Source organism: Macaca nemestrina, chromosome 6 (assembly GCF_043159975.1).
Source record: "Macaca nemestrina isolate mMacNem1 chromosome 6, mMacNem.hap1, whole genome shotgun sequence".
NCBI lineage: Eukaryota > Metazoa > Chordata > Mammalia > Primates > Cercopithecidae > Macaca > Macaca nemestrina.
The window spans coordinates 158,776,305-158,799,159 of record NC_092130.1 but is presented as its reverse complement, the minus strand read 5'-3'; the positions used below and the strand labels follow the sequence as shown (position 1 = coordinate 158,799,159).

Sequence of the window (22,855 nt, the reverse complement as noted above, 5' to 3'; positions counted from 1 at the left end):
ATGATATACTTCACCTGTGTACTTCTAAGTAACTAAGGGCATAGGATGTCCAACACCAATTATTTTATTTCTTACTTGAGTCCCAAATCTACAAGGGATACTAATAAAACAGAAGTCAGAAATCTGTGTCATTTTTTATTCTTCCCTCTCTTTAATTATCTGTATGCAATTATCCACTAATTTCTGCAGATTTTGCCTCCACAATATTTCTCTAATTTGTCTCATCCTTTACATTGCCATGATCAATGAATCTTGAAGTTTTTCATTATCTCTTCACCTTTCAAATATTCAACTCTAATTTCTCATTTCCTTCATTATACTTCCTCCTCATGCCCATTGTAACTTTCTCCTGCAGATGCTCTCCCTATCTCTATACCTTTTCCCCTGTCTTCAACGCATCTTTTAATTGGCTGTCTGATGGGTCATTCCAGAATTGCAATTCCATTAGTATTAATCCCCAAACAAGGCACTTTATGGGTCTTTACACTTTTAAGAATGAATACTACTCATCTGGGTATGAGAATTGAACCTTTCCACACTTCCTGTATTTATTCACTCTAAGTAATTGGTTTTACACTCTGACTATCTGACTATACTGAAATATGGCTACCCAGGCTCACCTTGAAGTTTCAAGCCTCAGGGCTTACAAAAACTTTTCCCCATACTACCACTTCTAGAAAAATCAAATCATCCTTCAAGACTCATCTCAGGTGCTTCCTCATTTGTGATGATTTTCTAGAATTCCTCCATCTTCTGGATGGAGTCATAGACATTTCCTAATAGTGTTTCTATTATAACACTTTTAATACAGTATTGAAATGATCGTTAGCACTTAAGAGCCTGGAAGGATAATAAACCATGATATTTTCTGGTGCAATGGAGCTAGACCACCTGGTTGATATGTTAGCTTAAGCACCCACTGGGTGTTGAGATATGGGGAAGTCATTTAACTTTTTGGTGCCTCAGTTTTCTGATATGTAAAATAGCACTAATAAGAAGATCAGTCATAGTGCTGTTTTGCAGATATGTAAGTATATGTCTGTAAAGCAATTAAAATGGTGCCCAAAGGAAGCACTCAATAAAGTTTAACTTTTATAATTGTAATCTAGAGACCTTCACAGTAACATTTATTCCTGCAGGCTTAATACCGTCTCATGTTGTAATGCATTGTTCATCAAAGGTAAGTTAAATAAATGGATGTCTCAGAAACTAGGGTTTATATATATATTTTATGTTTTTATTTTTTGCCCTTTTAAACAGTTTAGATTTAAGAATTGCTGCTAACTGGGATTCATCTGAAATGACAACTCAGTTTCTTAAATTAATTCTTCGGGGATAAAATAGGCAGCATTTCCTGGATACATAACTTGGAGGCTATGAAAAAACTTAGTACCACACAAATATAGGCTTGCAATTATCCATGTTGGTATAAGCATAAATCATGTTGGTGTGTGTATGCACACTTGTGCACATGTATATATATGTATGTCTGTAATAATGCAAATGTTTTGCTTGTGGTTAGTTTGAACAACTGGTAACATATGAAGTACAAATTTTTGCAGATAAAGTTAATTTCTTTCTTACTGTACAGTATGAAAACTTAGACTTATCTAGGTAATGTATTAAATTCACAATGTGTATTTGAGGAAAGCTTTACCTCTGTATACCCTGTGATTTATTTGTATAGAAAGTAAAGTAACATTTGTTACAAGTAATAGCACAGTTTGTGCTTTCTTGCAAGGATATCAACATGAACATCTGATTCTTTAAATAAAATGGTTGTTGAAGATCATGTCACCTAAGTCTCTCAGTTGCCTCTACAAATTTCTACATGAATACATTATTTTAGATTTGAATGTAAGAAAATCAATCGGTCCCTAAAAATGTGGAGTTGACAATGGAAACTATACGAATTAATGATTTTCATATATGCTCTTTCTACCAAGAACCAGAAAGTCATATTTGAGGCCAAAGATAGTACAGTTGATCTTAGAACAAGGTAAGTTTGAACTGTATAGGTTTACTTTATGTGGATTTTCTTCCACTTTTGTCACCTCTGAGACAGTGAGAACAACCTTCTTCACTTCTTCCTCCTCCTCGGCCTATGCAATGTGAAGATGATGAGGATAAAAAAAAAAAACCTTTATGATGACCCACTTCCATTTAATGAATAGTAAATGTATTTGACTTCCTTGTGATTTTCTTAATGACATTTTCTTTTCTCTAGATTACTTTATTGTAAGAATATAGTCTATAATACATATATACATATATAAACATAATATGTTTATGTTATATGTATTCTAGCATATAATTATGTTTTAATTGACTAGGCTATCAGTAAAGCTTCAGGTCAACTGCAGGCTATGAGTAGTTAAGTTTTGGGGGAGTCAAAAGTTGCACTTGGATTTTCAACTGTGCTAGGGAGAAGTCAGTTCTCCTAACCCCCAAGTTGTCCAACGGTGAACTGTAGACAACTGACAATTTTCCTAGGCATTTTTGCATTAGCCCTTTTTCTTAGCTCTGAGTTCCATATTATTCATAATACTTTCCTTTTCTATGAGTAATCTCAAAGTCTTTCTGGAATGAGTGGAATATAAATATATTCATATGTTTATACATACATATATAATGGATTAAATTGGTCTCCATGTTATTGTATTTCTATTCTCAAATCTAGAAGCATCAAGACAGTTAATTAAAATTTAATTAGTTTCCTGGTGGAAAAGAAATCTTGGCATCCGCTCTTTCATCTGCATTAGAAATATACACTGCTTGAGAAACATGGGTGTTCATTGCCCATTACCAATGTGGAGCCGTGTACCAGTGGAAATAATGCTGTTTAAATGTAATGATAGGTTAGATGTTAGACTTACTCCTTTTTAATTATATTTATAAATACTAGTTCCTCTTTTAAATAAACTGGATGAATTCTACACTGTTATAGCAATTATAAAAGTGGAATTTCCGCGTATCAAGCAAAAACTTGCATATACAATCCCATGAACCGTTTGAGGAGATGAAATACTACCACCCTCTAGGTTCAAATAAAAGTCAGTTTTATTTTTTTTAACCTAATTTCAACTTTATTACCTCCAATTCTGGAAATTGGGGTCCATGGATCTTCTCTAATCAAAAACAGAGAATTTGTCAGGAATCTCAATATGATGCCTAGCTTCTGTCATAAACAGAGTTGAGATAACTGACATCTATCTTGCAGAGTTTTAGACTATGTTACCCTTCCCTTTGTCTTGGATTTCAAACTTCCATTCTCACATTAAATTAAATAAAAAGAAACAAGTGTAGGAGGACCACATGAAATTATCTTACAATATAGAAATGTTAGTGATTGTTATATTCCACGGTCATATTTGAGGAATTATGCAAGGAGAAGATTTATGCAGTAACTTCTGGGGAATTCCATAGTTTGGAGTGACTTGCTCAAAATTTGCCAAGACTTGTTGTGTGACTAGGGCTATCAGTGGACAGCAATATGATCAGAGAAGGGCATTCTGGTCTAGGCTGGAACTGTTTGGGTCTCAGTGTCCATTTATCATTTGGGGCTCACTTTGACGTTCTACTCAACCTACAGGTTCATAAGTGCCCTGTGGATCTTTAAGGATTGCACCGTGGGGTTGTCCCAGTGCCAACTGAACAGCCCCTGACTCCTGGTGGGCAGCCTGTAAAGGAGATAGTTCACAGTTCTTGCTTAATGGCAGTGTTTGTGTGTGTGTTTGTGTGTATGTGTCTGTGTGTGTGTGTGTGTGTGTGTGTGTCTGTGTGTATTTGTAAGATCATTGAGATTGGACTACTAGAATGATACTTATGGACTGATTTGATTTGGGGTTAGTCAATTTTTAAACATAGATAGGTGCCCTGCAAAAATCATTTGCCTGGGGCTACATATGCCTTAGTGGAAACTCTGGTTATATGTCCCTTTCAACAAAGATTCTATTTAAAGGCCTTTTCCACTATATCGTTTAACATCCTTTAAATACATTTCCACAAGGCAATTTATTTTAAATGTGGTAGAAATGATTCAGATCTTAAATGACTATTCTTCCTTTGACCTAATATTGGAATGATAGAACCTGTTATGTATATCTTTAGCTTATGTTTTCAGAAAGCTCAAAGGATTTGCTGCTCAAGAGTCGTGATCTTCCATACCCATTTCCAAACACTCTTCCTATTATGGTTTTCCATTTGTGACTTTGGATTTATTTTAAACTCTCCTCAGGCATCTATTTTTTTTTAATTAAAACCCATGGCAATATCTTTTACAAAATTTGAAGAGAATTCACAAAATCAAAATATAATACGTATTTCTGGGGGAAATTATTTTGTGTGTGATGGACAAGTCACACTGTTCTAGACATGGGTGAAAAAATTTTTATGAAAAAAAAATAAGTAGTAGAACATAACTGTCAAACAGACAGTTGCCACCAAGTATTTTGTGAAAAAAAATAAATTTCCATAAAGTTGCAATAAGATTTTTAAATTGTATGCTCTGTTGATGTGTACATATTTGGCTTCCAAAAATTATTACTTCAGCCATAAATACATTTATAAATATCTGCTGAACATATAGAAATGATTTATAAAGCTTTAGCAAGCCAAATTGAATACTTCAGAACCACAATCCAAATGGCACATCACATTTTAATGGGAAAGAAGAAGAAATACATCCTTGTCATTAAAGAACACCAAGATCAGTTTAGATTATTTATGCCTGGTGATTCTTCTGTGTCTCTTATTGCTAAACATCTCCAATTTGGCTGTGAGCAATAAAAATGATAAACTATGCTGATACTATAGTTCTAACTACAGTTACAATTATGCTTAATAACATTTTCATATTTTAACTTCATGTCTTCAGCAAAGAATGTCAAAAACTGAACCAAACATATATTATTTTCATTAAAATAATCAGGAATAATTAAAGCAAAGAGGGTTTAAATGATATTCTGAAGCTTACCCGGGCCATTGAGTCAGGAAGATAAACCAGGTCTCTCGGATTTCAATTCCAGTGTTCTAGTCACTGGTTTGTTCAACTCCTGTGCAAAACATCCATACAAAATACACAATGCATATTCCCCCTTCCTATCAAGTGGTTGTCAAAAGAAACACGCCATTACCTTTCCCACATACTGAGGCTCGGAGCCCATGTATTCTTCCAGCACAAAAAATTGATTCCATACCCAGCCACGTTTAACACGTTGGAAATGTGACCGTTGTCCTGGCAGATGGATAACATTTTCTCTTGACTCTGTGGCTAAAGTCTGCTGTGGCTGCGGTTGTAGTGGTGTTAGGAGACCTCCATCAAACAGAACCCAGAGAAGCAGGGATAAACAGTTCCTTGTAAGCATTGGCAAAGGCTTTCCTACAGCAGAGTAATAAAAACTCCAAAACTTAACGTAGAATTGTGGAATCCAGGTTCGAGGTGTCTGTGGCCTCCACCACTTAGCTTCTTGTTTTATTGCAGAAATGATAATGCAGGCATTAATCCTTTTGATGAAAAGGCTTCTGCTGTATTATATTCCATCTAAAGGGACCTATGAAATAGATTAACAAAGATACATTAAATTAATAATATTGCATGATGATATTCGTCACAACTCTCACTATATCTGCCAACATTTAAGGAAACCGAGAAGAAAGACTATAAAAGAATTATATTAGTAAATGGTCACCGCTATTCACCATTTTAACTTGGATAAATTGAGTTTTTTACAGACTTGAGAAAATATTAGTTACAAGGAAGCAAAAGGTGCATTATAAACAGAAATTATATTTTCAAAAAATTGGCAAAACATTTTAAGGAGAAAAATACAGATCGCTATTTTGAAGTGAGCTATTAAGTTAGAGTAGGATCTTGCAACTTCAGCATTATTGACATCTTAGGGTTGATAATTCATTATTGCTGGGAAGCTATTTTGTGCATTTTAAGATTTCTAGTAGCACCTTTTTCTTCTATTTAATAGATGACAGTAGCACCCCTTCCCATATCTGGTTTGTGACAAGAAAAAAGTATCTCCAGACATTGCCACATATCCCCTAGGGGATCAAAAAAATGCCAAAATTAAGAACCACAATGTAGAGAATAAAGAAAACACAATTTTTAAAAAGCAAAAAGCCCCTGAAGTTAGAGAATAGAAAGATACAGACGATCTAAAGAACAAGATAAATTATTAAATGTAAAATTGAATGATCTTACTAAAATGTAAATGATGGATACAATGTTATAAGTCTTTATAAATTTAAATTTTCTTAAAAAATGTTTCTCTAGCCTGGATATACCAGAAACCTTGACAATGTGAGTATTACTTTATAGATGTTGTGTAGCTCAGAGAAAACCTGGATCCCTACCAGAAGCAAGACTTTTACTCTGCATTTAGGTAAAATGACTTTTGAGCTTTCTCTTATAACAAACGTTTTTAAATTCACTTATCTAATATTCATTGAGTGTCTATAATACACTGCCTTTAATTATGTGGTAGATAAGAAAACAGACACAATCTTTGCCTCTCTAAAATCACAAACAGAAAATAAGCAGTCAAATAAATAACTGAAGGCAAATTATGCTGATGGGGGGAGAAAAAAGCAAACAAAACTATCCTGAGGGTAAAACCCAAGTTAGCCAAAGCCTGTGGTAGGTGATAATTGCACTGAGGTCTAAAGGAATAAAAGCATTCCTGTATTTTCTAAGCAGGCACGATGAAATGTGGCTCTAGCACCAGGGTGATTTTATGCATTTGGCACTAGGGTCACAGTGCTTCGAGCCTGTAAAGTTTCTAAGGGCCAAAAATGTTGGAAGCCAGAAAATATATATAATGCTTCCAAACAAAGAGAACTAAAATCAAAATCAATGCATGTTTAATTAAGTATCTATAAAACATGGCGTTTTTGTCAACTAGTCAGCTGCAATTCAGATCAATGTGTATTCACTTATGTGTAATGTAATAAAAATACATATTATTAAAATTAATTTTGCTTATTTATTTATTTTATTTATTTTTTTAAGATGGAGTCTTGCTCTGTCTCCCAGGCTGGAGTGCAGTGGTGTAATCTCGGTTCACTGTAACTTCCGCCTCCCGGGTTCAAGCGATTCTTCTGCCTCAGTCTCCCGAGTAGCTGGGACTATAGGTGTGTGCCACCAGACCCGGCTAATTTTTTGTATTTTTAAAAGTAGAGACAGTGTTTCACCATGTTGGCCACTATGATCTCTATCTCCTGACCTCAGGATCCGACTGCCTCAGCCTCCCAAAATGCCGGGATTACAGGTGTGAGCCACCTTGCCCCGCCTCTTTCCAATTTTTTAATGTGTTTATGGGCAAATTAAAATTTGATATGCAACTCACATTTACATTATGAATTTTTTTCCATTGGACAGCACTGATTTAGAAAATACAGTCTGAATCACAAAGTGTGATTTCTATTTAAGCAATTTATTCTTAACATTCAAAGTAAAATATCTAACATGAACTGCATCATATTTGTGGTAAAAATACATTAGAAACTAAGAGAACATTTTGCATCTATTTCAATAACGTGTAAGCAGGGTAATGTATGTTTTCTCATTTGTTTTTAAGTTCAAATTGCTAGGATTAACCTGTAAGGTGTTTTAATTTCTTGAATTTTTTTCTTTCTTCCATGTTTCATCCCATACTCATACCAATCCTATTCTAAGCATGTCCGTTCAGATTGGGAGATAAATATAAGGAGAAAAGTGGGTGACAGAAACTCTGACTTCCCAAATCTATTCTAGAATATGCCGTTAGGTTGCATTTCTGCCTTCCTGTTCTATTAAACCTTCTCTTTCACTATTTTGGGGATATGAGGTATTAACACTCAGACTTTAGAAAACACTGACCTCTAAGGTCATCTCTCAAGACAAGTGTCCTTTTATTGTATATTAGAGATTTTTGAGGTTGGACATATGACTACATTCATCATCATTGTCTCCAGTCTGGTCCAAATTCTCCTTTTCACTTAGAAGTCAAAGGTGTCTAAAATCTGACTTGTGACTCCCTATCAGAGTAATCTTTTAGAAGTTTTCATCCACTCACATCACTTTCCATCTGCCGGTTGTGCTAGAATATGTGTCTATAGTGTGGGGAAATTAGTGAATAAGTGATTGGTAAGTAGAGAGAAATGTGAATTTAACAGGCAAAGCGCAGTAGTCCCTGCTTATTTGTGAAGGATATATTCCAAAATGCCCAGGAGATGCCTGAAACCAAGGAGAGTACCGAAGCTGTTATCCATCAATCAGAACACGTTTCTGTTTATGTCTTCCACCCACAAATTTTATAGTTTTTCCATTTTAACTAAGCACGTATCATGGGGCTGTAACTTTTGGAGTTTTGGGAGGTGGGACAGCAAAACTAGAAGGGATTTATTTTTCATTCTTCACAATTTCATGGAGAGGTTTATTCTTACCATAGCAACCTCAGCATATGATCTATTTTCTTTCCTTATTAAGTAGAGAACTTTCACCTTCTCACATAAAGGGCACACTTTATGGTTCCTCTTTGGCATATCCAAGTTGCCAGCATCACTATTCTTGTACTTTGGGGCCATTATTAACTAACCTAAGGCTTTCTTGAACATAAGCACTCAATGCTGTGACAGTCAATCTGCTAACCAAGAAGGATAAGTGACTCATGGGCAGGGAGTGTCTACTACGTGAATCTACTGCACAAAAAGACAATACACATCACAGGTGGGACAGAAGTACATGCTGCAAAATTTCATCATGCTACTCTAAATGGTGCACAGTTTAAACCTTATAAATTGTTTATTTCTATAGGTTTCTATATAATATTTTTGGACTGCAGTTTATCACTGGTTACTGAAACCATGGAAAATGATGCAGGATAAGGGGTGACTACTGTGTGTTGTTTCATAAGCCAATTCACCAACACATAAACAGTTTGTACCATGAAACAACAGCAGCTAAATGCAAACTATGGTAATAAAGCTGAAGTTAACTGGAGCCACAGAGGAGTGCAGTGTAGAATATGATGCCGGTTTCCCTCAGGCCCACATTCTGTTCTTTCTTTGGCTCTTGTCGGACACAAATTCTATCATACTGTGCTGTGCTTCTTCCAGACTTTTGTGCCTTTCTCAGAGTAGGCTGAACCTTACTTGTATCTATGTTATCAAATTACCTTATTTTTGTAAGAATAGAATTTTATATTTACTAGGTATTTATTTAGCAATAGTCTATTTTTGCTGATATTTTCATTGGGATGGTGATTGCCGGTGGTGATTGCACAAGTTTTGGGGATCTGTACATATTTTTTTTTCTCTATGAGCCCTGTTATTTTAATATGAATTTTGCAGAATGCAATGCTTTTAAAAAACTTGCATATCATGCTTAGCAGAAGCACCTGTAATTAAAAACATAAAACTTTCTCCTTGAACATATTAAAATCCAGAACTGTAATATGATATTTACGAATTTAACAAGGCCTGCATAATCGACCCCTGCATGCTCAACCCTTGCCATTATGTTCCTTTCCTGAGTCCAAACTCCTTAGTTTTAATTCATATTAATAACAGTAATTAAAGTAATTTATATTAGAAGCGTACTCATGTGATTGTTTACTCTTTTCTGGGTGGAGTGGTGGGGTAAAGAGAAGCCAGAGAGGAGTATGGTGCCTATTTTATCAGCCATTCTGTTCCTGGGGTCTACACTATTACTTGGCAAATGATAGGCACCAAGCACATCTTCGTTAAGTTTGAATGAATAATTTGTTGAATGGTAATAGCTAACCTTTATTGAAAACTTACAACGTTCTACATAGTGTTGTACGTTCTGTGTCTATATAACAGCCCTGTGAAGGAGGTGGTATCATTACATCCGTTTGACGAAGAAAGGGAGGAACAGAGATGTTAAATGACTTGACCATGATCTACATGTTAGTACATAGCAGGTAGGCTTGAATCTGGGCAGTCTGACTACAGAGTTCACACTCTTGGATCCTCTACTGTGTTGTCCCACTGTTGACAGATGTAAAAATACACAAAACCTCAGGAGTTTCCAATCCTAGTAAAACAAGGAATATGTGCCTACAAACTTGAGTTTCAAGTTATTTTTCAAAACCTAAGCAGGTATTTCAATATTGGGCAGCTTAAGCTTTCAGACTCTTTTAGCTCTTTTGTAAAATTAGGAGATGTAAGCTATCAGGTCAATACAGTTCCTTTGAAGTCCAGAGATCCAAGACTCCCAGCTTTCCACCCACAAGGACCTGGGAAGGACATAATTTTAGGCAGAGGCAGGAAATAATACACAGGGTCAGTGTTCTCACAGGATTGCATAGTGACTGAAAATTCAGAAAGTGTTCCAACAGCCCAGCAAGGCACTAAACAGGTCACCAGGTAGAGTGATAAGAAGTAGCTGTTGTACAGAAAAGAGGGTATGAGGGTTTCCAACTGTTCCAGGCAGCTCTTCCTAGTGAACTTGAACTGTGAATGTAGTCCTGGGGTCTGACAGATGAGATGACAGCCTGTTTGACCTACTTGACAACTCCAAATTTGAGAATTGCTTCTGGCATTGATATTATTAAAAATAAATAAATTACTTTATAGAGTAATAAAAATATTGACTTTGGAACAAGATAGATCTGAAGTATCATTTTAAATGAAGGCACAGCATAGTTTTATGCTACGTAACTATCTGTTGAGTAGCGTTTGAACTGTGGGGACACAATCAACAATGTTATTTTATTTGTGGAGCTGTATATAAATATGACTAAGTAAATATTTTTTAATTGTATCCCTCAATGAGAACGTGTATGAGAGTGCATTTCCTAACTCCTGCCATTGTTTTATAATCCTAAAATCCATTTCAAGTCTGTATAACACTGCAGTCCTTTAGTGAACAGATGAACCAATGTTATTTTCGGTACATGATGCTGCTCCCAGCAGATCCCAGACTCTGGCCACGGTTGTCAGCCAGGGAGCTTTTAAAGTGCTATATCACGACAAAAATAATGCAAGGAGATTGAAGGACTCCAGTTCTTAAGTGAAAGGGAAATAACTCCCCCAGGCATGAAACACAGGCTAAATTACAAGGAAAAACTATATCAAGCCATCAACCTGGGTACACTTGCCCCAGCACCAATAGTGTTGTTATAGAAGCAAGAATAGAAAGCTTATTCTGTGGGGTCAGCTCCCTATGGAAATATGTGAACCTTAAGGAAGACAGATTTGCTACAAAGGATATCACCAGAGGTACGTTTTATTCCATGTACCCGGTTTTAGGCACAGTGATAAAATATTTATATTTCTCTATGCTTCCTCATCTTTTGTAGAGCCAGAGTGGTTTTTCAAAGAGTTCTTAACTCTGATGATGACTCTCTGGAGCCCAACATCCCTTTTAGCAGGAGGGATTTTTTTTTTTTTTTAATGGTCATATATCAAAGCAGCAGATATTTAGTTGTGAAATACTTACTGACAGTAACACTTCCTTTAAGTGTGCCTCCAAAGCTAAAAGATACACAAAGGCTGTGGTTTCCCTAGTTATTTATTTAAATGGGGTATGTTTGCTTCTAAGAACAACTCTTGAAAAAGGTCAAATATGTTCAATATAAATTACATTGAAAGGGTTCTCTTTGTCAGGGACAACTTATTAAGCTGAAAGATTTGTTAATTATTAAAAGGGGTTCTCTATTATGGGTAGTATAATACTAACTGCATACTGTAGAACTCTTTAATGGTGACTATGTTGTGGTCTATTTTAAATTAATATTCCATGGAGTAATTTTTCAAGGGCACTTCTTAAAATTTAAAAGGAAAATAATACAACTTCCCCCACCTCCTCTTGTGAATAAATGACCCTTTAATTTGAACTAGTAATCAAAAATGATCCCCATTAAACAATATAAGGGGATGCTTTATTTTCCATATTATAAAAAAAAACAATGGCAGCATAACTTATGTAATCCAAAAATTATTAAAATGTCAAAAATATGCCTTGTATTTTTTAATGTTATTCTTCACCTTGAAAACATTATTTTATTTGACTTAACTTCATAAATTAAGCTTTCTGCTTCCTATTGTATAAAATGCATTATAATCAGTAAATATTTAAAGACTTCAAGCAAATCTGATAGTTTAAGAATATGACTCCCAGGATAATTATTTGAAAGTTTCAACAGGCATTGTTATGCAAATTTTAAGCTTTGTTCAGGAAAACATGATACTGTTTGAAAAGCCTTGGGAATGAGCATACATTCCTAATGCAGCTTTTTTGGTTCCAGTTAAACCTATCCCGAAAGGAAGTATGACTCTGTCTCTGGTATAGCAAACCCTTAACACTCACTCTTTTGTTTTATAAACTGCCTGCTGAGAGGCAGACATAGTAAACCAATCTCAGCTAATTCTTATGAGTAAAACAGAGGTGCCTGAAGGTGATTATTACTCAGTGATCTTCATTTATGGGGTTCATTAACCTGCCTCTCTAGCTTGTCCAGATTCTACTCTCTACTTCACAAGTATGTTAGGAAGCCAAAATATGCTTTGAATTTTATTTATTTATTTACTTACTTATTTATTATTTTCAGACAGAGTCTCGCTTGGTCATCCAGGCTGGAGTGCAGTGGCGTGATCTCGTCTCACTGCAACCTCCGCCTCCCAGGTTTAAGCAATTCTCTGCCTCAGCCTCCTGAATAGCTGGGATTACAGGCGTGCGCCAACAAGTCCCGCTATTTTTTTATTTTTTTATTTTTTTTTTTTTTTGCATTTTTAGTATCTTGACCAGGTTGGCCTTGAACTCCAGACCTTGTGATCCACCTGCCTTGGCCTCCCAAAGTGCTGGGATTACAGGCGTGAGACACTGGGCCCGGCCCGAATTTTAACCGAAATGAAAATGGCTGCTACTGGTATCTCCTACAAGCCAAGGGAAAAAAAAAAAAAAAGAAACTCAACACGGGACAGTACTTTATGGCAAGGGACAGAATCTCTCTCTTTAAGGAGAGAAGAAATTTGATCACATCTTTATTTTTGTGGTGCGATTTTAACTGCATTGTTTGAAAACCCTTGATAGTGTATTCTGAAGTTGATCATTTACCTCTGTGGTCTTTCTCCCAAAAATCTGTAACCCCATTCTAATCATAAGACAAGTCTCAATTGAGAGATTTCCTATAACATGCCTCACTAGTACTTCTTAAAATGGTGAAAGTCGCTGAAAATAAGAAAAATCTGAGAAACTGTCAAAGCCAAGAGGAGCCTAAGCAGACATGACAACTAAGTGCAATGGATGGGATCCTGGAATATAAAAATAATCATAGGTAATAACTAAGGAGAACTGAAGAAAATATGGACTTTAGATAATAATAATGTATCAATATTGGTTATTCACCTGTAAGAAGTATACTATCCTAATATAAAATGTACAGAAGAGGGGAAACTGGGACTCAGTTATGGCTAAAATAAGGTACAATCTACTTTCTGTCAGACACTGAACGAAGTAATGTGACAAGATCGGGGAAAAAAGTCCCGGCGTGATGGCTCAAGCCTGTAATCCCAACATTTTGGAGGGGCAAGGCAAGCAGATCACTTGAGGCCAGGAGTTCAAGAGCAGTCTGGCCAACATGGTGAAACCCTGTCTCTACTAAAAAATACAAAAATTTGCTGGGTGTGGTGGCACGCACCTGTAGTCCCAGCTACTTGGGAAGCTGGGGCAGGAGAATTGCTGGAAACCCAGAAAGCAGAGGTTGCAGTGCACCGAGATCACGCCACTGCACTCCAGCCTGGGTGACAGAGTAAGATTGTCTCAAAAAAAGAAAAAAAAAAGAATGAGAAAAAAAAGAATTTGAGTCCCATTTAGACATTGCTTTGTGATGTATAGAAATCTTGCTAAAAATTCAAGGAGATCTCCATTTTGATTATTTAACAATGTGTAGAAGAAGGATACCTATGATGGAGAACACTTTGAATTTTCAAATTGCGTTCAAATTCTGTATCAACAAAATAAGGGAAAATGCTCCTGCAGGGATAGATTGAAGGTTTCCAGGAAGCCCCCCACTGGGGATTGATGGTGAGCTGCTCAGAAAATCAGCTCAGAGTAAGTTTAGAGAAAATTCCAGTTGTAGTGATACCATCAAAATTGTCTGAAGGGACTTAGACTCTATCATACCCCTGTGTGGTCTTCCTGAATTCCCAATTTTATGTAGTTAATCAGGACTGAATAAAAAAAAATGATGATGGGTGCATTCTCAGAGTGAAATTTAAAAGTAGGATGTAATGCTTCTGGAATGGCAGAGTAAGGAGTTATGCTGACATTCTACACAGCAAAGCAGCAAGTTCAATGAGAAAATTAGTTAATAATTATCATTTAAAGTCTCTAGAAATGTTCTTAAGTGTATTCAGCAAACAAAATAACACTCATTGCCAGCTGTGTTTCTCATCCTTCTTGCCAGTCCTGAGTTATAGAAACACTATTTCTAGTGGGTGTGGAGGAGAGAACCAAGACTTCCTTTCCCCCAGCCCCTCTCAGAGGATAAAAGCTCTATTTCAGATCCACCACATCAAGCATACTGGGACTTCTTCTCCTTTCCTTTGGTCTCTTGTAGAGCAGAAGTTCCACATTCGTAGGGGAAAATGAGAAGACCAAGGGCTGCAATCCCTATCACCACCACCACCACCACCACCACCACCACCACCACCACCAATGCCCCCTTATAGAGGGAAGGTATCCCTAGAGGGTATGAGGGTCCCAACACCCAGTTTTGTTGCATTGGTATAGGCATTCCTCTCACGGGTAACAGAAGCCAAAAGGACAAAGGGCTCTACAGCTTTGTCTCAGGGGACATACTTTATTTGGACAGAGTGTAAACTCCTTGTCTGATGTTGAAAGTAGTAAAAATCCGGCAGGTTGCAATTATGAGGAAGTTGGTGGCTCTGTGATACATGCAAAGGGACAATCAAGAAGAGCTCTCATGGGACCACGATCAACTCTGGGGATTGGTAAGGTAATTATACATACTAAGCTTTACTTTCTTACTACCAATCACTGCATAGCATGAGGCAGATGTGAAAGTGTCCTCCAAGGTAGACACAAAACTTTTGATGGGGCAGGAGCCCCACCTGCACAAAGGACTTAAATGCAGCTTCATACCAAATACTAACTGAACAACGTGCTACTCGGACTCAGACGCAGCAGTACAATGGTAAAAAGTAAAAATCTAACTGGCTAAAGGGTCTTAAGAATAGCCATTGACTAGCAGGCTGTTTATTTATTTATTTATTTATTTATTTATTTATTTATTATTATTATACTTTAAGTTATAGGGTACATGTGCATAACATGCAGGTTTGTTACATATGTATACTTGTGCCATGTTGGTGTGCTGCACCCATCAACTCGTCATTTACATCAGGTATAACTCCCAATGCAATCCCTCCCCCCTCCCCCCTCCCCATGATAGGCCTCAGTGTGTGCTAGCAGGCTGTTTACACTGACATTAGACAATATCATATGTGGCCATGATTAAAGATAGAAAACAGGAAAATTCTGAGCAGGCAGAGGCTGAAAACTCTGGGGGTAATAGATTTCGCGAAATGAGTTCATCCAATACACTAAAGAGAAAAATGACCAAGCAAACAACAACCCACAGGAAGGGGACTAGTGGTTCAGTAACTAGAACTATTAGAATATATTACTTATAAAGCTAATTTCCCACAATTTTAAGACATGCAAAGAAACAGAAAAATGGGATCCACACATTGGGGGAGAAAATCAGAGAAACTAGTCATTGAACCAGACAGTGGACTTGGAAAGCAAGGAGGTCAAAGTAACATTATAAACATCTTGAAAGAGCCAAATATAACCATGCATAAAGAATTAAAGGAAAGAAGATAGTTGATAATATCTCATCAAATAGAAAATGTTATTAAAAAGAGAATTTACTTTTTAAAAGCCATGTGGCAATTATAGAGATGAAAAATACAATAACAAAAATGAAAAAATTTACTAGAGGAGCTCAACCCTAGATTTGATCTGAGAGAAGAAATAACCAAGAGTAAAATTTTACCACATACCTTCTTCGACTACAGTATAATTAAATTAAAAATCAACTATAGAAAAAAAAAATTTGGTACATTTGAGAACTACAGAAGAAAATATGAGAATTTCTGTAATTGGGGAAATTAAAAGATGAAAAATGTCAAACAATGCAGTCTAAAATAACCAATTATTTAAAGAATAAAGTATAGGGAAATTTAAAAACACATTTGGAGATTAATTAAAATTAGAATAGAACATACAAATGTATGCAATAAAGCAGTGCACATAGGTAGATTTATAACTGTAAGTGCCTACATTTAAAAAAAATCAAATCAATAGTTTAACCACCCCATTAAGAAACAAGAAAAAGGCTGGGCACAGTGGCTCACGCCTGTAATCCCAGCACTTTGGGAGGCTGAGGGGTGGATCATGAGGTCAAGAGATCGAGACCATCCTGGCTAACATGGTGAAACCTTGTTTCTATTAAAAAAAAAAAAAAAAATTAGCTCGGTGTGGTGGCGGGTGCCTGTAGTCCCAGCTACTCGGGAGACTGAGGCAGGAGAATGGTGTGAACCCGGGAGGTTTAGCTTGCAGTGAGCCGAGATAGCGCCACTGCGCCACTGCACTCTAGCCTGGGCGAAAGAGTGAGACTCTGTCTCAAAAAAAAAAACGAGAAAAAAAGACGAGCAAACTAAACTCAAAGCAATCAGAAAGAGTAAAGATAAAGACTAAAGTGGAAATTAATAATGTAAAGAATGAAAACAATAGGTAAAATTAACACTCCAAATTGTTCCTTTGAAAGGATTAACAAAAATGACAAATGCTTAATTATAATTCTTACAAAAAAGAATGAAATTACTAAAATCAGTAAAGAAGAAACATCACTATGAACCTTCTAACAATTAAAAAACGTACTATAACAAATACTATGAACAACTTTATGCCAACAAATTAAACAACATTGATGAAATGGACACATTTTTAGCAAGACGAAAATTAATAATGCCTCAAAGGTTTAGAAGCTCTGATTAGGACTATAACACATAAAGAGATCAAATTAGCAATTTCAAAAACTTCCCACAAAGAAAATTTCAGAACGAGATGTCTTCACTGTTGAATTCTACCAAACATTTCAAGAATAATTAATATAAAACCTCTGAAGACTAAAAAAAAAAAAAAAAAAAAAAAGAAGTTGAGGGAGCATATCCTGACTTATTCTGTGAGACCTTCAACATTACAATACTGAAATCCAACCAACACTCGACAAGATAAACACACACACACACACACACACACACACACACACACACCCCCTCGTGAAGACCAACATCCCCTATGAATATAAATGTAAGAATTCTCAACACAGTTCTGGCACACCAAATCCAGCAAAATACGAAAGAGATGATGCATTATGACCGAATGGGATTTATCTTATTACTGAAATGTTGATTTAATGTCCAGTAAATATTTAATGTAATACCCATGTCAATAAAATAAAGAAGAAACAAAACAGAGGATCATGTCAATGACCTAGAACATGTATTTGACAATATTCAACATGTTTTATTGATAAAAACAATCAGCAAAGGAGGAAGAAAAGGAAAAACCTGTAAGCTGACAAAGATAATCCAACAAGTCTCCACCATTAATATGATGGTAACGGTAACAGCCTGCATGTTTTCTCCCCAAAACACAAACAAGAAAGGAAGGCACACTCTCCCTGTGTCTTTACAACATTCTAATGGAGGTTTTAGTAGGCAAATCAGAGAAGAAAAGAGGGAGAATTTACCAGACTAGAAAGGTGGAAAAAAATGTATGTCAACTTGCAAGTGACGTGATCTTTTATACTAAATATCCTAAAGTATATATATATAGCTTAGTAAATATTTTAAAGTATATACATATAGTTTAAGATATTTGTGTGTGTGTGTGTGTGAAAGAGAGAGAGAGAGAGAGAGAGAAAGAAACAGAGAGAGTGTTAGAGGCCTGGCAGCACACAAGATCAATATACAAAAATCAACTGTATTTCTATACACTGAAATGTCATTAAAATTGAACGCCATTAAACATGGCACTGAAAATTGAATTAAGAAAATGCTTCCACTTACAATAGCATCGGAAAGATAAAATATTGAGATCAAAATCTAACAAGAGAAGTGAAAAATGCATATGCTGAAAACCACAAACCATTGTTGCAAGAAATTAAAGAATGTCTATGTAAATGAGAGGGCATAAAATGTTCATAGATTGGGAAGTTAATATTATTAAGAAGACAATAACCCAAATTGATCCTTATGCAATTCCTATCAACATTCAAACCACAATAGTACAGCAATTGAAATGTTCATTCTAAAATTCATGTATAAATGAAAGGGACTCAGCAGAATATTAAAAACAGCCTTAAACAAAAAAGTAAATAATTTGGAGTACTCACACTTTTCACTTTTAAAGCTTGAAACACCACTGTAATAATCACGACAGTGTGGTACTGGCATAAGTATACACCTAGAAGCCACAGAATGGAACAGAGATCCTAAAACAAAAGGGTCCATCCTGAGTGAATTTTTGCATATGGTGGCAGTGGAGGATTAAATTCATCTTTTTTTTTAATGCGGATATCCAATTACTCCAGGACCATTGTATCTAATACTGCTTGTAGAAAATCAGTTGCCTAACAATAAGTTTATTTTAGGATCTCTGTTTTCTCAGTAAATGATCCTGGGGCAAATAGATATCCACATGAAAATGATGACTTTTATCCTCTACTGCCACCATATGCAAAAATTCGCTTAGGATGGATCACAGACCTTAGTTAAGAGTTAATATTGTAAGATTCCTATACAAAAACATAGAATAGGCAATTTAGTATGTTTAAAAATATATGACTTCAAAAGCCCAAGTGACAAAATAAAGATAAACTGGACTTTAGGAAAATTAGTAATTTCTTGCTTCAAAGAACACCAATATGGAAGTAAAAAGATAACCCACAGAATGCAAAAAAAGTATGTTCAAATTATTCACTTGACAAGAGACTTGTATCTCAAATATATAAAGACCATTTATTATTCAATAATACAAAGATAACACAATCAATAAATGAGAGAGGGCTTGAACAGACATTTCTCCAAATCAGACACACACATGGACAATACGCCCATGAAAGGATTGTCAACACCATTCATTAGTCACTAGGAAAATGCAAATCAAAAACCACAGTGAAGATGGCTATAATAAAAAAAAAAAAAAAAACACAGTAACAAATGTTGAAGGAGGATGTGAAAAATCAGCACCCGTACACATTGCTGTTAAGAATGTAAAATGATGGAGCTTTTTTGGATATTATTTTGGTAGTTTCTCAGAATGTTAAATATAGAGTTTATGAGATGATTCAGCAATTTCACTCTTAGGTATCTACCTAAGACTCATCCACACAAAAACCTGTACACAGAACCTCCCAGCAGCATTATTAATGATAGCCAAACAGTGGAAACAAACTACATGAAAACCAATGGGATTATTTGATGAACAAAATCTGATGTATTCATATGTAGAGGGTTCAAGGGATTTGGGGACTGATCATGGAAAATGAGGTCACTATAAGAAGCAGTTAACACACAAGCTTTAGTGGGTGGTGTTTGCACAACCTCACATGAGAGCGCACATCCCTTGCAGCAAGAGGCTGATGGTACGGGCTATTATTCAGAGGACAGGGGGTTCAGAGAGGTGGTTTACACAAATCATGTTATTAAGCAGCATGGTCAGGTGTCTCCGGGTCAGAGAGATCTGAAGGGCTGTCGCAGTTTGGGTTTCATAACCACAAAGCTCTAGCTTATCTATTACTAGCAGATTTGGGACGAGGTTTTGAAGGGTAAGGAAATCAGACACTCTCTAAATGGCTAAAAATCTATGTGTTTGGACTATTTTTAAAATAAATGAATGTATGAAAATTTGAATTTGATTCTCAAATTTGGAGAGGTTCGGAGCTCATGGGTCTCAACTTGCATTGAAGAAATAAACAAACTAAGGGTACATATAAAAAGTCTACATTTAGCTCATTTATAGAACACCATGCAATTGATTATTATTTGGTAATGAAAAGGGATAAAGTCCTCATACATGCTACAATATGGATGAAATTTTAAAACGTTATGCAAATGCAAGAACTCACTTATAAAATATTACATGTTATACGAATATTATTCATATTAAGTTTTTAGAATAGGCGAATAGAGGGAAAATTGATTGTTACTTAGGGATTGTATTTTGGGTATGACCTGGAGAATGATTGCTGATGGGTTTGGGGTTCCTTCTTGGGGGAATAAAAATGTTCTAAAATCATACTGTGGTGATTCTTGCAACACTATGTGAATATACTAATAAAATTGAATTCAATCCTTTAAATAGGTGAACTGTGTGATATGGAAGTTATACCGCAATAAAGTTGTTAAAAAAATAACTTCATGATAGATTTTAGACTCAAGATTTTGTACTGTAATTGGTGGACTTGAAATTGTCTTTGCTTCTTGAAGCAAATTAAATCCAACAAGGTCCCAATTCACGTGTTAATATGTTTTACATAATATTGATCAGAGTCTACCTCAATACTAAGTTACTGCTCATATTTGAGAGTATTGCCACTGATTTATAGCTGCTAGTGCCTCACTGCTTCACCACGACCACCTGGTCACCACATAAATCTTCTAAGTTTTACAGAAACCATCTGGGTGGAGATCGCCCACATTTGCTTCATCTATGCTGCAGAGGGAAATCAAGAGGCAAACTGTTACACAGATGAACTTTTCCCAACACACAAAGGCAGCACACTCCTTTAAACATTCCAGGAAGTAGTGAACATGGGGGAAAGAGGAGTCTGAAGCCTTGCCTTGGCTTATTTTCTAGACTAAGCCTTGGAACCACCTTTGGAGGTGACCCACGGAATCTGACTGACTGCAAGCAAGAAGAGCTCTTGGGTTGCAGAAATAGATACTATGCTACTCTTCACAGAGAACCACAAAGATTTGAATAATGTCAATACATAATGGCATGAGTAGTTTTATTCACCAGAATTCCAGAGGGACTAAATCTAGGATGAAAATGAAGCTGAGTTTAGCACAAAGTGCATTTCTCAGAGGAATGCATACAAGGGAGAAGGTAAGGACAGAAACTGTCATAACAGTAGCGGGTGGCATGGCCTCTAAGTAGATAGGCATATGGGAGAGGTGGAGAAAGAAGGAAGGAGATTTTAGGAGACAGATTTGAACTTGAGAGTGTATTAATGGGCATCAAGAGGCCTCACAATGGCCCAGCTACATATCAGTATAGATTTCAAGATGCACAAACAATTGGAACTAAAAAGCTATCAACTGAATTTCTAAAAACCAAGAAAATATTGTGTCTGTTTCAGATAAAAAAAATACTGTACTTATTAACTAGTCTTTAAAAATATATGCATCACCCAATTCTAAACCTTAAACAAACACTAGAGAAGTTTTCGTTGTAATTTATTGGAGGGATAGTGAGAGATATATTGAGGACTGTGCGTAGAGATTGAATTTTATTTTTTCAAATAGAGAAATAGTAGGAGGTGACAAAAAGGAAAGAAATACTATTAAGCAAGGGAGAAACATTTAGTAAGCAGCAAATATGCTCTAATTCCATAATTTCAGGCAATACCAAGATTACACAAGACTCACAAGACATTTTTGTCCTTAGAATTTACCTCACATTTTGATATTAAGTTTAAATTTTGATGTGTCTAATTACAAAGCTTCAAATGTGAATCTGAAAAACAATTCTATTACTCTCCATAAAATCTTACCAGTGTCACTATGGCTCCTTTATCTACTATATGCCATACATTAGACACACACACACACACACACACACACACACACACACACACACACACACACTTTTATTTAGATAACCCATTGTACTTTAAATAATACATTTAGTTAAATTATGAATTACTGCGTTACACTATTGATTTGTTAAAATCGCCCTGCATGTTGTGGTCCTCCTGAATTTCATATAACACCGGGGATATAAATGGGTTTTCTTATTTTGGGAACTACTCGATAATTTCACTTATTAAAATATGTTTTATTTAGAACTCATTCAACCAGATGAGTTATACCCATTAATTACCAAGGTACCAGCTGCCCTATATGAAATTTATTCTTGATCTCTTTTGCTGTATTATTTTACTATAGAGTATTATTTCTAAATTATAAAATCAAATGTGTTATGAATTTAAATCACTATTTTTATTACATAAACCAGATATTTCCTCTATTTAAAAATTTGCAAATGTGATGCACAAAGAAAATCAAATTACTCATATTAGGCCAGGCGCGGTGGCTCAAGCCTGTAATCTCAGCAATTTGGGAGGCCGAGACGGGCGGATCACGAGGTCAGGAGATCGAGACCATCCTGGCTAACATGGTGAAACCCCGTCTCTACTGAAAATACAAAAAATTAGCCCGGCGTGGTGGCGGGCACCTGTAGTCCCAGCTACTCAGGAGGCTGAGGCAGGAGAATGGCGTAAACCTGGGAGGCGGAGCTTGCAGTGAGCTGAGATCCGGCCACTGCACTCCAGCCTGGGCGACAGAGTGAGACTCCGTCTCAAAAAAAAAAAGGAAAACTGGGATGCAGATTTCTATTAATGTTATAATTCAGGTATTGGCAAACTTCTGAGAAAGACCAAATTGTATACATTTTAGGCTTTGTGGAGCTTAAGGTCTCTGTCACAACTATTCAACTCTGCCATTGTAGCTCACAAGAAGTAATAACCAATATGTAACCAAATGGGTATGAGTGTGTTCCAATAGTGCCATATTTACAAAA

At 35.9% G+C, this 22,855-nt stretch overlaps 1 protein-coding gene across 7 annotated transcripts in view; it reads right to left on the bottom strand.

Moving 5' to 3' along the window:
• The window catches only part of LOC105472967 (cadherin 12), a 1,136,463-nt gene that overhangs the window by 341,743 nt on the left and 771,865 nt on the right, over positions 1–22,855 (bottom strand). For 6 of the 7 annotated variants that reach the window (XM_071099074.1, XM_071099075.1, XM_011726552.2 and 3 more), the window contains one exon: positions 5,136–5,552. In XM_071099074.1, the coding sequence (XP_070955175.1) occupies positions 5,136–5,366 (231 nt within the window). In that variant the 5' untranslated portion in view covers positions 5,367–5,552. Of the gene's footprint in view, positions 1–4,975; positions 5,114–5,135; positions 5,553–22,855 lie in introns of those variants that run through there. The other variant, XM_011726554.3, reaches the window with a different exon arrangement.